The sequence below is a fragment of the Miniopterus natalensis genome, chromosome 5 (genome assembly GCF_054644295.1).
Source record: "Miniopterus natalensis isolate mMinNat1 chromosome 5, mMinNat1.hap1, whole genome shotgun sequence".
Taxonomy (NCBI): Eukaryota; Metazoa; Chordata; class Mammalia; order Chiroptera; family Miniopteridae; genus Miniopterus; species Miniopterus natalensis.
Window position 1 is genome coordinate 72056406 of NC_142085.1, and position 18634 is coordinate 72075039.

Below are 18634 nucleotides of genomic sequence, written 5' to 3' on the forward strand. Positions count from 1 at the left end.
AAGTAAAATATAGTCAATTATGTACTTGAAAAATGTAGGGCAAAACAGAACTTTTCTTAAAATAGGCACATATTTGAGACAGAATTTTCAAAAGTTAAGTTATCTGGCTGTCAACTTTTTTCCTTCACATCGTCAGATACATTGTGTATGATTCCATTCACCACTAATTGTGTAATTCATTCGATTGGTATTTATTTATTAAACTCCTAATATTTTCCACGGACTGAGCAGGGTGCTCTAGATAACGCTAGTCAATAAGACCGAGAGTGCCTGCCTTTAGAGAGAGTACTCTGGCTTTGAGATTTAATCCACATAGAAGAAGCCACAGAGGCCAGTGGGGGATGCGTCTACCTAGAAAATTAATCTTCACTATAATATTTATAGTTTTAACTGATTTTGTAAAACCATTTCAGCATCATTTGGTTTTACTTACTATATGTCTCCTGTATTTTAATGGAAAAAATAAAATTTTATTTATTGCACAGACAACATAAAATCAATAATAAAAGTGAAAATTATTGTGTATTAAGTGAAAAAATAAGAAAATTTTAGCTATGCTTACACTAATATACATGAACTTGATATTGCTTAAAAGGCAAGTTAAAAAATAAAAATGATATGATTAAGAATCATACTTTTGGTTTTACATACTTTTATTATTATGAGTAAAATCCTTGTGACTTTTTTGGGGGGGAAGTTTACATCTTAGGACAGTTAATATTGGATAAAAGAGTTTAAACATATTTATAGCATTTAAAATGAAGTGACAGATTGCTTTCTAAAAGTATTAGAGAACTTGACATTATCACCAGCAATTGAATGAGGACACCATTTTTTAATTTTTTTTTTATTTTTTTACTGTATCCTTTCTGACAATGATATATTTTACTTAAAATGCTTTGGCTATTGAATATGTGTACAGTAACCCAAAATGCATACTCGTTGCTTAAGTTTACTTAGCAACCGTGAGAAGGAACGCTTTTCTATATGTTGGTTTATTGTTTACATTTTCTTATAATGATTTGCGTTTCCATAGCCTTGCTTAATTTTTTAATAGGCCCTTAAACTTTTTCCTACCAATTTCTTGGTTCTCAGCATCACATTTATAATATTTCCTGAAGATACTTTCCATAGTCTGTTGTATCCTTTTACTTGTTGGGCTGTTTTTCTGTGTTCACAAAAGCAAAGATTTTTGTGTTGTTTTTATTTAGTTGAATCCGTCGCCCCTTCCTTCTGTAATCTGTGCAGTGTTTTACCGTCCGTCTCACCCAGACACCTGCTAGGATGCAAAGGAACATCAGGGTCCCCGCCTTAAGAGGGCACTTGGCTGGTTTGTCATCCAGGCGCGAGGAGAAGGGCTTTAAACCGGGCCGGGCGGCTGCAGCCGGGGCCGGGCAGGGCCGCGGGGTTCCTGGCGGGCGGGCGTCACCGCGATGGGCACCCCACCCAAGGCCACCCTGCCACCAGGGGACGTTCGCATTGTCATGTGTCTTGATTTTGCTGATTATTTGTGTGTGTGTGTGTGTGTGTGTGTGTGTGTGTGTATTCAAGGGGGTGGTTTGGCTTTTCTCTGTTATATTACATTGCTTCTATTATAAAATCCTCTATCTGAGAATTAAAAAAAATATATATGCCTGCTTTTTAGAGTTTTCTTAAAACTAATTTGCTAGGAAAATTTGTAGTGTATGGTATGGAGTAAAGATGAACATTTTTGAAATAGTAAACTGATTGTCGGAGCGTAGCTGATTGACCAGTTGTCCATCCGGGCTGCAGAGTTGGGCCAAAGTAGGTTCACAGTTGTGAGTACACGAAACAGTTTATTCTTATATTATTACTTACTAATTACTGTATTACTTTCCATACGAACAACTGTGAACCTACTTCTGCCCAACCATGTATATTTGTGATACTGACTTTATCATAATAGTCTTATTTTTATTCCCTTTTTAAAATCGGGCATGTATTTTATAACATTATATTCTTTAGAACTGAATATGATCACCTGTTAATTCAGACAAAAGTTCCAGGATTAGAAAGCTGTCATATTGAAATACATACTGTATTTTCTCAATCTTATGTACTTTGTAAAGTGAATAGTTAATGAAACTCATACTTTTAATCCATCCATTGTCTAGTAACAGACCTTTCTCAGCAAACCAGTGTACTATGTGTTTGTTCAGACTGTCTCCCACATGGTCCTCAGATGTTTTTATCTGTAGGATTCCCGAGGAGCTCTTTCTATATCCTAACTTAACCATGATGTGATTTTTCAAGATCATTATTTCTAACATATACAGGGACAATATTAATGAATTTTGTTCTTTAAAAGTAATTCTACACATTACCACCTATCATGTAAATCATAGTGTGTTTCGATAATTTTACAAATAAACAAAAAAGGTAATTTTTTCATGTTTCTCCTCTGTTTCCATCTTTTTGTTTTAGATAGTCCATTTTTAATTGAAGGAAGCTGCTTCTACTTGGGAGTGGCAGGAGAAGTGAGAAAACCACATGGAAGACTCCCAGGATTTAAATGAACAATCAGTAAGTCTTAATTCAATCTCAACTTTGCTGAAAAATGTGGTGGTGTCACTGACTACTCAAAATCAGGCTAAAAGGAATATATTGTAAAAAGCAAAAATTTTAAAACGTATCTGTAGTTGATTTTGGAATTCTTTCTTAATACCAAGAAACAGACCTTTGGAAATTTCTGGTGTTCCTGCTTACGATTGTAGTCTCCCTTGTCTCCTTGTAAAGCCACTGGTAGAAAGACTAGGGAATTGAAATCGTGCTAAGTGTTTTAGACAGCATAAACCATTTTACACACCTCCTTTATTAGCTTTATTTCAGACATGCTTAGATAGTGCATCTATTGTTGAATGTCAGAAGCATGAGAAGATAGTGTTTTACTAGCATGCCTAGTGTTCATTTCAAGGATGGCAACCGCGGTCCTCAAGGGCTTTCCTTATGTTGCTAAGCTCTTTGCAGGGTGGAGAATGCACAAAATTGCTGGCAATCTTTCTAAGATTCTTGATTTCTCACAGGGAAAGGATTTATATGGCCTTTCCTCCTAACTCATTAGTAGTGTCTCCATGAGACTAGTTTTTGACTGTGTGGAACTGGAGTCAATGTGAGGTCTTCCTTCATACTCCTTTGGCCCCAGCTGTTCTGTTCACAGACAACTAGTGATGTCACAAGTAAGAAGACGTGTGTACCTACCAAGTGTGTGTTATGCTGACTGATGCTATTTTTTATTAGCTTGTGTGATCATGATTGGATCTTAGAGTCTCATGTTCCTATCAGGCAACAGAGGGCAGTGTGTTTGTGTATAACAGTGTGGTTCTAGAAAAGATTTGTTTGATGAGTTCAATTTTAAAATACAGAGGTATATGTGTTCTGGTGTATACATACATACCATTCCAAGTTAATTTAATTTTTTCTATTATTTCATTTAAAAGAAGTTATAAAGGAGTCTTCACATACATACATGACCATTGTTTAATTTCATATATATTGTATTATTATTTAATTTCACATAGAATCAAAGAGTAACAAAAATTATAAAACTATTTAAAAAAATCTGTCCTATGGTAGAGATGTTATTTTTCAAGATTTACTTGACCTTTTTAGAAAAGTAGACAAATGGCAAGTGGGAGGCTGGGGTTTCAAAGCAGTTTTTTTAATGCTCGTTATTGAACTTAAATATTCATAGTGTGGATCTAGAAAAATGGATGATGCCGTGATGATATGTCACCCCTGCTCTTGCATGTTTAAGGATCCCAGTGGTGTCAGAGGTCTGTGTGACCATGTGTGTACTTGAGTGAACGATGATGTCCTCTTAACAGTAATGCTTCATGAGAAGGCTACTGTTGATTTGTATTTTGTTCTGACACACTCAGGGTTACTTAAAAGTTTGTGTGCGTGTGTGTGTGCATGTGTGTGTGTTGTTAGATTGACCAACTGTCCCTGTTTTCCAGAGACCCAGGGGTTTCCCAGGACATGGAACTTTCAGAGCTAAAATAGGTAGAGTCTGGGATGGGTTGATCCAGTTAATCATGTTAGGGTGTGTGTGTATACTCAGGCACACATTTTTGTTTTTAATGCAGTGGAAGCTAAAGAAAATACGTTTTTATGTTTAACATTAGAGTGAGGTTATTACCCAAGGTGCTTCATACCGCCTTTTGCAAAAAGAAACCCAGCACTCGTAGACCAAATATAATTTCCTCTTAGTGGTATTTTAGAGTAGTGGAGCTCAGTATTTAAAAACATTTTAAGTTTCTGGTGTTGCCAATGTGCAGTCATGGTGACCTTCTGGCCTCTCAGCTTGAACCCAGCTGCCGAATTTGTGGTGAGAATGGAAGAGATTTTGAGACAGGGGAAGGATGCTCTTCACTGTCTATGTCTCTTCCCCTTTCCCACATTGAACTCCTCACCTGAGGGTATTGAAGCCGCTGATCTGTGCAGTGGTTTGAGGCCATCAAGCATGGGAGCTTCCGTTTAAGCCACAGAAGCTTGATGTTTGTGTCAAGTGCCAGCGGATTAATGGTCCTAATTTTATAAACACCGAAAATCCCTCCTCCCCCTTCAACCCCCGTAGACGCAGAAGACCATATAGGCTAATCTCTTGATCCTGTACATGTGCAAAGGGATGCTTGGGACTGTTAAGTGATCCACCCACGTTGGCATGGCTGGTAAGCATCAGAGTTGGGACTTCACACAGGTCTTCTGACTCCAAGTCCAAAGCTCTCTTCATAATATAAACATGACTTATCGCTTTTGAGTTTTCTTATCTTGACATTCATCACCTTAGAAATGTCAAAAAAGTCAAAATTAACTCCCTTTACATTGAAATTATTTCTATTTGAATGAAATATTTAACTGACTTTAAATCTTGCAGAGTATATTAATGTCTCAAAACTTTTTGAAAAAACATACTCAGCAATTAAGATGCAGAACAAACAGGGTAGGATTAAAAGAAAGTGTATAATAAGATGAAAGGAAATTCACTTACTGTAGAGCATAGCTATTTTACTTTAAGAACAATTCTTTCTCTAGGCATTGGCCTCATAATTGGTGACATTTATTGCACATGAGTACGCCATCTAGCATTTTCCATGCATTCTCTCCAATCCTTACTATGTCCTTGCAGTGTAATTGTTATGTTCACCATTTTACAGAAAAGGAAACTGTGGCTTAGAGAGTAGCCAGGTCAAACAACAGTTAAGCAGCAAAGATTAGAATTGAACCCACTTTTATCTGGTCCTAAAACCAATGACTTTTGCATGATACAAAACAGTATAGTGGGTAAGGGATTGAACTCTGAAATCAGACATCCCTGACACTGAAACACTTGACCTTTGGGGAATCCCTTAAACTCTGCCTCATCTGTAGAGTAGGGAGGATAATAAAAAAAAATTATATGAAACACTTAGCACATGCCTTGCTTAGAGTAATCACTTGATAAATGTTAGCTACTGTTAGAATTAAATCTGAGAAATTCAGGTGGTGTTTAGTAAGCATGAATTCATTCTTGCATATCCAGCTACTTTCTGGCAACATCCCAACCTGGAACTGGTGAATTCAGCTTTATCTCCTGAGCTTGTGGACAACCTCATATCAAAGTCCTGCTCACTTTTAATTTTTAATATCTCTCAGAGCTGTTGTCTTTTATCTGGTCCTAAAACCTGTAATGGATTTTGCTAGTTATTTAACTTAAATATTCATTCAGCTCCCTATTTTGGATCTTTGTTTCACCTCTTGACTGTCGTTGAGTTAGCTCTAGAGCAATCTTTCTAAAATGCATACTCGATAACGTCACTTTTCTGCTTAATATCCTTTCCAGGCCCTTACTTGTCCTGGAGAGAAGGTCCCAAGTGTGTAGTAAAGCACACAGACTTAATGACTTACCTGTAACTGGCCAGCCTTAATTCTGGCTTCTTTGCGTTTCTTGAATCTCGCAGGTTCTCTGAGGCTTTGATGCCTTTGTTAATGCTATAACCTCTTCCCAAGTGGGCCTCTTCCCCACCAGGATAACTTGTAAATCTTGAAGACTCAATATGGGCTTCACTCCCTCTGCGCAAGCCCCTCAGACGGCTCCTTCTTCTCCGTGCTGTTTCCATTCCCTTGAGCGTTTACCTCTATCCCAGGACTTACGCCACAGAGCTGGAGCCTGACCTGCTTATTTGCCTCTGTACTAAATTACAAGCTCCTTCAGAGTAATAGCAGGTCTTGTTCTTATATACTCCTTAGCACAGTTCTTGCTGATATTCAATAAGTGTTGTCTTCAAAAGCTTTTATATACTGTTAGTAAGGTATGTAAAGGAATAGCCTGACAAGTTTTAGAAGGCCAAATGTCAGTCAGAATGGATTACCAAGTTATGAATTTATGTTTCACTCACATTTTTAAAAAATTGCATAAAACATGTAATATTAGTTTAACAGCATGTGATCAAAACAAAGTTTGGCCCTTAAACATCGTTTTTCTGTATTTTATCTGTATCTTATTTTGCAGCCTGGATTAGAGGTTCTAGGGAATTTTAAGAGGTGAACAATTAAAGTAAGATTTAACTTTCATGTTTGCCTGAAATTCTGTATTAGGGCTTCAAAGTCCCTTAGAAGTAGTTTAAATTATATCCAATTATAGCTTACTGCAGTTCTCAGCTGAATGTTGCTCTTGTTAATAGAAATAAATATGAATCAAGATTATACATAGCAGTATCTATATTATTAACCAGAAGTTCCTTTGATACTGTGAAATACGTTATAGTCCCTGTATTCAAATAAAGGCTGAGTAATATTTGTTGTTTTTATAGCTTCTGTAAGAATTCTTACACATCAAGATATTTTTCAGTCCTATTTTGGTGATACTGAATATTCCCAAGGGTTTTTTCAGGTCTGATTCATTCATATTTAAGTAAAAGAGGGAGCCTGGCCTCGATTTATCATCAAGCTGGAAGGTTTGGAAAAGAAAAGTCTTTTGTTAATTTAAAATAATATATGTTATACAATAAAACATTAGTGGCTACTAAGTAAAGTGGGGTAAAATTAAAAAGTTGCAATTTATAGGAGGATTGCTTTCCTGAATATTAAATAGTAAGAGCCTGAATATTCCTACATAGGTCAATATTGTTGCTAAATAAGTTAACTTATATTTTTGATGACATATTTTAGTTAGTGAGGTCTAAATTAATTCACATCTATTGGAGCCATGTTATATGTTATATTCTTCAGCAGTACATTTAGAAAGTCATATGTATTTGTAGATATCAATAGTATTTATTTTCTTGCACAAAACCTAATAATGCGTATTAAAATTTTAGAGTTAATTTAATAAATTAACCTTTATGCCTCTGTTTTCTCCCTTAGAATTCCAAATCACTTTAGATTATTACCCTATACTATACATTCTACTATATATAGTATGTATAGAGAGATTCTATAGTATCATCTTTGACAGGAGCTACTGGCCCATTTTTAAAACGCATGCTGCTGTGTGAGCCACCTAGGCAGGTTTCTAGCTGTAGTATGGAACCGAATATACCATCCTGCTTATCACCCAGATACAGAGCTTCAGAATCATCCATTTCTGTCAGTGTTTTAACACTATGCTGGAAAATAATTATTTTGATTACTTTTAGTTTAAATCATTGTTTTCATTTATGATAATGTGGCGTTATCAAAATCCTGAAGTGCCATTCTTCTTTTACTTCTTTCTTAGGTTCCATAAATCAATTTGAGCAGCATGCATACTTATATTTTTAAATGTATCTAATAAAAAATCAGATATTTTTTTGAGGTTACAAATCTGTTGGATAGAACTTGGCCTTTAAACTAGTCAAAAGAATCATGTTTACAACATGTATTTTTTACACCGTCCAAATGGACAGCATACTTCAGTGTTCAATGGAATTCTGCTTGAAGCTAAATTATTTTCAGAACTGTAATCCCAGTGGCCAATTGCAGTTTTACTTTGCAGTTACATAATAGAGTACCTACACTGTGAAATTACACAGTAGAATACAGTAAACATCTTTTACCTTTTATTAGTGATTTAGATTGATTCTTTCATTTTAAACAATTTTTAACTCTGAACTTTTATATTTTTCATGAGTTTATAAGGATTCATAAGATTACGTGAATTATTCTCTTCTGTGATTTTCTTTAATTAAAATTTAATTTCTTAAAGCTTTTTCACAAATTTTGGAATACATGTATAGAGAAGGAGAACCCCCTATTGTACAGGATATGGATTGTGATTGCATACCCTTTTCTAATCTCTAGAATGTAAATGTTGGGCTTTGTTTCTACCAACTGTAGTCAGTTGGTAGCAGCTGCTTATGTTGAAAAGGAACCTAAAGCTACCTTGTGGCTCCTTGGAGAAGTGACATTATCCATTTAGTGCAGTCTGCCATGGACTTGGTGAGGATGAGGATGGCACCAGGGCCTCATATTTGCTGATCCTAGGCTTTGTCAGCAGCTGGGAGCACTTTGTTTGAATAGTATAGATGCAAATACGAGCTATGATATCTTTGGGTACCAAAAGTCTTTTATCTGAATTTATAACTTACATGTGGTATATTAATTGTCCAATAATTCTCCTTTATACATTAAAATGAAAAAATTGTTTATGATAGAAATATAATCTGTTTATTTCGTGCTTTTATAATCTTTTTTGTATTATAATTCACTTTTTATTTTATTTTTTTCAATTACAGTTTACGTTCAATATTATTTTGTATCACTTTCAGGTGTATAGCATAGTGGTTAGACAGTCATATACTTTACAAAGTGTTCCCCCTGGTATTTCCAGTACCCACCTGGCACCACACATAGTTATTACAATATTATTGACTAAATTTCCTATGCTATAGTTTACATCCCCGTGACTATTTTGTAACTACCAACCTGTATTTCTCAATCCCTTCACATGTTTTGCCCAGTCTCCCCAGCCACCTTATAATCTTGAGAAATGGGGAAAATGAAAGTAATATAACTTTTGCTATAAGGTATACAGCGAACGAAAAGTTCTCACTGATAATAAGAGTAACATTCATTTTACCTTGTTCGACTCAGTGGCCATCAATGTTTTATTATATAATATAGAATAAGCACCATGCTAAGCGGCTTGTGGGACTCATCTCATGGGCCCTCCCAGCAGCCCTGTGTGGCGGGCTGTGCCGTCAGCCCTGTGCAAAGAGGACCCGCTGCCGCTGAGCTTGGGGACGTTATTCCAGGCCGCAGGAGCTGGAGAGCTGTGCTGACGAACGCCAGCTTGTCGCCTTATTCCAGAGTCCACACTGCTAAGCACAGTATCTTACCTGCTTTGATCAACTTAAATGGTTTCCAGACCCTTCAGTACATTTGGTGTTTTAAAAGTATCCATTAAAACTCAATTTGATCTCAACTTATTTAAACAAAGAGCCAAGGTTTTAAATAGCAGGGGTCTTGGTGAGAAATGTAAGTTATTCCCCCCCATGAGTACAAACCAACTGCACAATCTTCATTAGTAAATATTTTGAGCAGGCAGCCATAAGATAGCAGAATGTGCGAAAGTTGAGTGATAATTCAACATATTCAATGAAACAAATATTTAAAGGTTTCTTACTCTCTGTCGGGAACTCTGCTATGCTAAGGATTAAAAAATAAATACAATTCCTGACCCCCCCAAAGTCTAGTTTGGCATAAGATGGTGAGATGTTATGTCAAGTTCTAAAGTCATTTTCAAATGAGATTTGGACAGTGGCTACTAACTTAATCAGTGAATACTTGTGGGGAGCAGCTGTACTTGAAGCATGGTTGTAGGTGCTGGAAATACTTGGTGGACAATATGGAGACACTGTTATTCTCATGGAGCTTATATTGCAGTGGAGGGAGATGAACAGTAAATAAACATAGCGCACTGGGTAGTCGTGTGGGCCAGGAGAAAACCAAACAAAGCAGAGACAAGGACAGACGTGTGGGGACAAGCTGGGTGCGTGGGGAAAGCTACATTTTTCGACAGTAGTCGGCGATCTTACTGGGAGATGGCATTTGCGCAAAGATTTGAAGGAGATGAAGGAGCAAGTCGTGTGAATGTGCGGAGGTGTGGATTTTGTTTTGGAAGGAACAGCAACTGCAGAAACTGAGGTGGCAGCATGCCAGCGACATGTATATTCAAGAGATAGAAGGGAGGCCGGTGTTGGTGGCGGCGGGGAGGAAACGAGGCGGCGGGGGGTAAGGAAGTGACCAGGCCGAGGAGGTGGAGGCGTGCGGACTGTGCAGGGTTTGTCGGGCGTAATAGAAGCTTGAGCTTCTCTCGGAGTGGCATGTGAAGCCGTTGGAGGAGCTTGGGGATGGCATGATGTAGCTCAGGTTTCTAAAAGACCACCCCATCTGCAATGGTGAAAATAGTTGGTATGGTGACAAGAGCGGAAGCCGGGCTACTGCAAGTCTCCAGATGTGCGAAGGACGCTGTAGCAGTGGAGGTGGTGAGGCTGCGTCTTGAATGTAGTGCCATTCAGTGGATCGGATGTGGACTGTGAGAGAAACAGGGGAGTCAAGGATGCCTTCAAGGCCTTCGTCCTGAGCAATGGGAAGGATGCCATTGGCTTTTACTGAGCTGGGATGACTTAGAAGGACCGGATTGAGGGTGGAGATAAGGAGTTCAGTTTTAGATGCGGTGGCAGAGACATTCCTGTGTTTCCATCAATTCTGTTTCATGCACCCTTTTTCTGCTGCACCAAGGACTACACCCATAGCCCCCTTTATTAGACAGGCCCATGAACTAGTCCTGGCCCATGAAATGTGACGGGAGGAAGTGCACATCATTTCCAGGCTGAGGTCTCTGTGTTCCCCTCCCATTAAGCATGAGGAAGGAGCCTCAGGTTAAGATGACAGAACCCCAAGACTGAAGAAGGCTGGACTCCTGAGGCACTGTGTGGACGAGAGTCCCGGGAGAGTATTCGGCAACTGACTTAATAGAGACATACTAAGTTTTACCTGATATGAGACATATGCGTGGAAATGCTGGGCAGTCAGTTAGATGTAACCATTTGGAACTCAAGAGGGAAGGTTGGACTTGAAATATAAATTTGGGAGGCTTCAAGGTATCAGTGGCATTTAAAGAAATATTGTTGGTTGAGATCACTAAGAGAGTGAATCTAGATAGAGATCAATTAAAAAGCCTGATCATAGTCAGTGAATTCCCTTTGATGTACCTTCTTCCAAATCTTCCAACAATCACATTATATGCGGATTACTGGTTACTGGGTTCACCTCTTTCAGGGGAGCAAGAGCCAGCACACAGCTGATGAGGTATTGAGACATCATTAACTTCTTTGCCTTTTTGTCAAGGTAACAAGAAGTCATAAATATTTAGGAGAAAATAGTCAACAAGTATTTATTATTTTCTCATTGTTCTGTTTGTAGGTATGATGTTTCTAGCATTCCAGCTTAACAAGAATTGAGCTACCTCAGGGTTTCTCAACTTCAGCATTATTGACTTTTGGGACTTGATAATTTTTTATAGTGAGGGGCTGTGCTGTGCATTATATGATATTTGGAAGCATTTCTGGTATCTACCCACTAGATGTCAGTAGCACCTCCTTACCTTCCCCACTCTCTTGTTACTGACAATCAAAAATATCTCCTGGGGGAAGGTAAGAATCATTGATTTCTATTATATCTACTTCCAATGAGGTATTTGTTTATATATTTATTCTCTGCAAAATATCTGAGGAGATTTACCTGAATGTTTAATATAGTATGCTATTTTAAATTATCTAGGAAACTGGGATGAACAGACAAACACATGGTAAGATGGAATTTAAGCAAGAAAGCGAGATAGCATTGCCAAGTTAGCAGTATAGAATTCAAAGCACCATGCTACAGTGGGGAAAGTCTGTTCAAGAAAGGTCAAGAAAGGAATTATAGATAGGCTAGGTCATCCCTTAACTAGGTCTTGAAAGAGGGGATCACACTGTATGGACATGACAGGACCTAACCTGGCCCGGTGGATAGCAGGAGTGAAGACTCAGTAGTGCAAAATATAAGGCAGTGAGGCCGCCCAGGAACTGGGGATGGAGTAGAATCACTGAACCGGAGCTCTGTGGGGAGGACAGGGAGAGCGTGGGAAATCTCTCAGAGAAGTTGAGACCAGACTGGAACAAGAATTGAGGTGGAAGGAGGAAGATGGATCTGGAGAGACTGAGAAGAGCGAATAAGGGAAACAAAGGGAAGGTCAGGATAATGTTCAGAGCCAGTGGCCAAGATAACTGTCAGGAGGAGTTGGCCATCACTGTCTGACGTTTCAAGAGGACAAGCAGAATGGGGACTGAGAAAAAGGCTGTTTCATTTGTTGATTAGAAGGTCATCGGTGGCACTTCAGTATCCAGCCCCGGTAGAAGCAACATCCCAGAGGCTCAGCACAGAGAAGACAGTGAGGGAGGAAGAGGCAGCCGGTGCGTCAGAAGCAGAGGGACAGAAGAGTAATTGAAGGGAGCAGCTTCTGCAGGCAGGAGGCCTGAGTGTGGCTGATGACAGGGGAGAGGACTCGGTGGAGAAGAGAATCAGATTGTTGCAGAAGGGATATTGGGGCTCATGGACGTCAGGGTAAAGGAGATAACACCGGGACGAGGGAGGGATGGCACCCTCTGACTGGATGTCAGGGAATGCGTGTGGCCTGCACGTCCCAGGGCGCTCTCCTCGATGGCATTCTTTTCCAGGCAGGGTCGGGAAGTGGGTTGCAGCGTGGTGGGACCCAGGATTTGAGTAGTATAAAGATTAACAATAGACATTATTTTTTAAAGTGGTAGGTGAGCTCCTAGAACTAACTCAATACATAGATTATTAAGAGACATTTTCAGTTTTCCTTTAGCAAAGCAGGTCTCATGGACTAGGACTTAAGACTCCGTGTTAGCGTTGAAAGTTTATTTTTTGTATAGAAACCATTAAGGAGAGACAAGAGAAAAATAAATACTTTGTGGTTAATGAAAATGCCTCTCATCTTTGGAAGAAACCGCTTGCTCTGTTTTCTTTGGATATCAGCATATCCAACAAAAAGAAGAGCCTATTTATTTAGATGTGATTGGGTCAAATTTAATAACAGCGTCAGACTGAAAAAGTGCTTCTCTCAGAGCGCCTGAAGTTCTATCATTTCATGTCTTCCTGGGTTAAGGATTGATTTCTCTGCTCAAACTTCTTTCGGATGCACATGCCCTTGTAAGAGTTAATATGTTCAGAAGTTCATGTTAACTCTCTTGGCAGGAGCCAGGATGGCAGGGTGGAAGAAGATTTGCAGAAAAAGCAAACGGAAGTTACAAAAGAAAGGCCAACACTGCTTGCGTACCTCGCTTAGCTTGCATCATGTCGCCCAAACTGCTGTGGATGCCCCGTGCAAACAGTGGGTTAGAACTGGATTATGAGCTCCACCAGCTCACAGCTAACACTTAGGTAGTCCTTATGTATAGTGATTTCATTCTCACAGCAGTTTGATGAGGTGGGCACCATTAGTATCTGTCGATTTATAGGTGAGGGTCACTCAGCTCGTGGTGGGTGAGCAGGATATGAACCCGGGCACCCTGGCTCCTGAGCCCGACAATTTTAATTGCTAACGGAGTCTGCTGGGGAAATGCCATATTTATTTTTTCGTTCCTGACTTATGCCTTCAACCAAAAAATATTGAAATGTTTTGAATTTTTATACATAGAAAGAGAACAGATTTGATCTGTGTCCATGTTTTTCTTTATCATTTCCTTTAATTTGCTGATCTGTCACACCAGAAATGGTATGGAAGGGGTGGATGGAGGACTATAAAATAGATGGTATTTTTTTTCCAATCTACTGATTAAAAAAAAGGGGGGCTTAGGTAGAAATAGGAGACTGTGCAAAATCCTGGTATTGCACACCAGGATTTTTAGGAAGAAAAAGCCACACTTACATTTCGTCTCCCTTTTTAATAGATTTAATCTTTACTGTTGGAAGTATTACAGATGCCCCCCTTTTTTCCTCCCTCTGGCCCCCTCCCCCCCGCTCCTGCCCCCTCCCCACACAGTTATATTTCTTTTACAGTAAATGTCTTGCCCACTTTATCTCCTTTTCATGTTATCATGCTCAATACGAAGGCCTGGAGGACTTGTTTTATAGGTGGTTGGGATCTTTAGAGATGGCAGTATCCAAATTCTTTCTTTTACAGATGCAAAAAAATGGAGGCTGAGATGGCTTAAGCACCTTATCAGGCTAAGGCCAGCACAACACAGAAGTTCTGAAATGAGACTTTTTGCTTCATTTCAACCTCAACACGAAAACTTGAATTCTTTTGTTTAACGTCTGGAAATTCAAATCAGTCCCTGGAAACCTGTACTATATTATTGCTTTATTTGGGGACTGATGAAACAATTTTATTTGAGCTTCTACTAAAGTTGTTGGTAGATCAGGGTCATTTAAAAAGCTCAAGCAAAGGTGTGAAACACTTTATTTTACATGTTTGTTTTCTGCCCAGTTATTATTTACTGCACAATCAGCATTAACAGAAGAAAAATTATTTGGCTGCTAAGTTACTCCGATATAGAATTTCAAAGGGCCTTATTAGAGAGGGATGTAATTTCATCCTTTGGGCCCTTTATATAACAGAGTGCATATTTGGGTTACTTTATTTTGACCTGGAATTAAACAATAGATTAAAGTTGTGCACAGGAAGTTAGACTATTCAACAGAGATGGAGAAGTGTGTCATAGTTGTTTTTCAAATGCTCAGGCTGTCTTTAAACTTTATGCTCTTTATTTTTGCTGACTGTTGTCTGAATAGCCCCTGCCTCAACATTTTCTGTTTATTTCACAAATTTTATAAAATGTAGGTATTTTATAACTACCAGGTATAATCAGTGGTTTTTAAATGCGTAACTCTGACCAATTGATACACATTAATGCTTTTGTATATTGCTCAACTACATATGTCCATAGATTAGTTATGGGATTCGAAAATGAGAAATAGAGTCGTCACAGATTGTAACAGTGATTCACATATTAAATATTAAGGGCAGTAAGCTTGAAAGCCTGTAAATTGAAAGTAAAGAGCCTTACAACTTCAGTTGTGAGAGCATTTTCATAAGATGAAAGAGACAAATAATGTCAGGGTACTGCTAACTCTAGCTGTCTCAGCAGTATATGTGTCCTTCATGAGACTTGTTTTGTTTTTTAATATATTTCTATTGGTTTCAAAGAGGGAGAAGGGAAGAGAGAGATGGAAACTTCAATGATGAGAGAGTCATTGGTCAGTTGCCTCCTGCACGCCCCCTGCATGTGCCGGGACCAGGAATGGAACCTGTCTCCTGGATCACAGGTGGATGCTCAACCGCTGAGCCAGGCCCCGTTGGGCAGGAGACTCTTTTAAAGGTGGTCATCTCTGCTCCCTCACCCCAGGACTGATGACTTGCGCTTTTCTTCAGTACCCTGTGATCTGCATGATAATATCCACACTGATTCATCTTTGGGGTGATTGTCTCCATCCTCACTCTGAGACTGTGGAATTTTTATTTTGTTTCCATAAAGTAAAGTTTGTGTTGGCTGGGGTCCCAGCTAGACTGATGCTTTTCTCTCATTTTGTTTGTTTGTTTAATATCTTAGATTTTGAAAGTCATCCAAAATTAAAGGGCTTACATATTATCCTAGGAAGATAATTCGTGATTGAAACCATTTGTGAAAAATCACAAGAGGCGTTTAAATGTTAGTTAAGTAACTTGTTATCAGTGGCTGGATAAGAGGTTCTTCTGAGTGCTCTTCTGCTGAACATTTATATGGTACTTACTGTAGTGGGATCTGCTTACTTTTTGGATGATTCAGACACATTCCATTGTGCATAAGTTATGCCGCAGAAGTAAAACAGGAATCATTAATCATCATTTTTAGGTTATGCATAATTATATTTTAGAATGTTGAATAAATATGCTAATCTACAAGTGAGTAAATTTTACATTGAATGTTTCTGATTTAATAGTTTTAATACTTTTATGCCAGACTAACTTTCCCCATTAGTTTGTTATTGTTTCTTGCACTATAATTGGAATTGTATGTATAGTATTTTAATATTTGAGCCCTTAATGTCAAGCTTAAGATTTAAGGGAATTAATTGAAGGCCTTCAGGATATTGCTGTTTGTTACATAGATTGAACATTGATGTTGAGATCTTAAGCTCACAGTTGCTTTGCTGTTCAATTCTGTTAGACAGTATACAAGGAATTTGCAGGGGGTGAGGGTTGGGGGTAAGGGATGTACTCCTGGTGCCTGGCTTTCTCTATCTTTGGGACAAGTATCAAATTTAGGAACTGTTAGAGAAGGACAATTTTTGTTTTATTATAATTTTTATCAGACTTTATTACACAATTATCCTTTGATATCTGATGTACCTGAAAAAGCCTGCAGAAATTTATGTATGTCTATTTAAATAATTTTGGCAGAGTCTTTGCATGTTTAAGAGACCAAGCAGACCTCTTATCATTTCATTGATGTCATTAGAGTAAACTAAGGACCAGGGAGATTAACCTTTAAAAGATGGCATTTAAAAGACAGCATCATACAAACTCCATATATTTTCCAGGATCAACTGTACAAATAATGGTTTCTTTCCTTTTGCCTGTAAAAAAGAACGTATATGCTTAGGTTTCTGAGTACTTAAAGAGGCTGTTCAGGACCACACAGTCAGTGGGCAGTAGAGTCAGGATTCAAGCTTGGGTTTTTGAATCCCAGGCTGTGTTCTTTACAATGCTTGTTTTTTTTTTTCATGTCCCAGAGCTTTCGACTATTTGACATTTGTTGAACTTTTGAGTCTAGGGGATCTGCCATTGTTGGATTTTTAAAAAATATCTTTATTGATTTCAAAGAGAGGAAGGGGGAGAGAGAGAGAGAGAAACATCAATGATGAGAGAGCCATTGACCGGCTGCCTCCTGCAGGATCCCTGGGATTGAGCCCATAACCCGGGCATGTGCCCTGACTGGGAATCAAACTGCAGTCTCTTGGGTCCTAGGTTGGTGCTCAACTGCTGAGCCACACCGGCCAGGCATTGTTGGAGTTTTTGAAGTCACACAGGGTATAACCCTTTACTGAACATTTCAGACTGATTTGAATCCTCACCATGTCCAACTCGCAGAATTCCATAGCACATCGAAAACCCATAGCCAGGATTTCTCATCCCTGACGGAATAATCCCAAGCTCCTTCCACTGGGCAGGCGACCCAAGGGGCTTCTGGGGAAGATCTTACTTCACCTCAGTGCAGGGCTGCAGGAAGGAGGACCCCTTCCTCTCAGCCCTGCATTGCTTGCTGCTTAGGAGGCTGCTGTGTTAGCCGTTCTCTGACAGTCAGGTGGGAAGCCTAAGAATGAAAGGCCAGCGTGCTAAGGGTGGCCAAGCAGAGGGACAGAGAGAACTGCATCGTTGATGAAATTACTGAGCTGCCAAACCCAGCTTCTTCCAGGCTTCTTCCTTGGGAGATAATTGTTTCTGAGTTGAGATATTCTGTTATATTTGTTAAGATCTGTGTGTGTGTTTTTCCTCCTTGGTGGAAGGAAAGGAAAAATAAAGTTATTTTCCCTGTCCTTAGGATCATAAAACTCACTTTTTAAAATGAGAAAATTATCCTTCCGAAACTGGGGATTGCCTTATTTAATTTTTTTTAATTTTTGAATTGTTATTGAGGCAAATTTATATACAGCAAACTGCGAGCATGCACACGTGTGTGTGTGCGTATTCTCGATACAAATTCTTTATCAAATATATATACTTTGCAAATGTTTTCTCACATTCTGTCTTGCTTTTTCATGGTCTTAGTAGCTTGCTAATTACAAAAAGCAAAGAAAAGAGAAGGAAATAAACCTACCAGGATGCTAATGGACAGCCATAGAATCTGTAGATTAATTGGGGGAGTTGACTTCTTAACAATGAACACTGAGTCTTCTGACCTGTTCGTCCATGTCTTCTCTAACTGTCCTCAGCACTGTTTATAGTTTTCAGTGTACGGGTCTTGCATAGCTTGTCAGATTTATATCGTAGTCTTTCATATTTTTGTTGCTATTGCAAAAGTTTTTGTTTTTAATTGTTCATTCCTTTATATGGAAATAAGTTGATATTGGTATATTGATCCTTTATTATGCAGCCTTGCCAAATAATTATTATTTCTACTATATTAGATTTTCTACAGAGACAATCATATTGTCTGTAAATAAAGACAGTTTTAGTTTTTTTATTCCTCAATCTAAATGCCTTTTATTTCTCTTTATTGCTGTATAGCAGTGGCTAGAAATCCCAGTTTGATGTTGAATAGCAGTTGAGAGAACATCCTTTATGCCTCTTTACATCAAGTTGAGGATGAAATCTGTAGAAGTCCATAGAAAGTCTCAAATGAAACTTCTTAGAAGGCTCATGATTGATTTTGAGAAAAAATTCACATTTTGCATTCTCCTCTATATCTTTATGTTTTAAAATATAAAATGAAGTTTAAGAACTTAATAGTTAAATTATCTTACTCAGGAAGTGTCTCTCCCCCGACTCCAAACACTGGTGAAAGAAGTGCTTCAGGAAAATGTGCTATCTTTAATCCTGTGTTTTTTATAGCATGTTTCTTAAAACCTAATTTGAGAAGCAAGGTAAATGATAAAAGATGGGTCA

At 38.4% G+C, this 18634-nt stretch overlaps 1 protein-coding gene across 2 annotated transcripts in view; it reads left to right on the forward strand.

Annotated features, from left to right (window-relative positions):
- The window catches only part of EYA4 (EYA transcriptional coactivator and phosphatase 4), a 207119-nt gene that overhangs the window by 22217 nt on the left and 166268 nt on the right, over positions 1 to 18634 (forward strand). For both annotated transcript variants that reach the window (XM_016204953.2, XM_016204951.2), the window contains exon 2: positions 2446 to 2544. In XM_016204953.2, the coding sequence (XP_016060439.1) occupies positions 2512 to 2544 (33 nt within the window). In that variant the 5' untranslated portion in view covers positions 2446 to 2511. The remainder of the gene's footprint in view (positions 1 to 2445; positions 2545 to 18634) is intronic.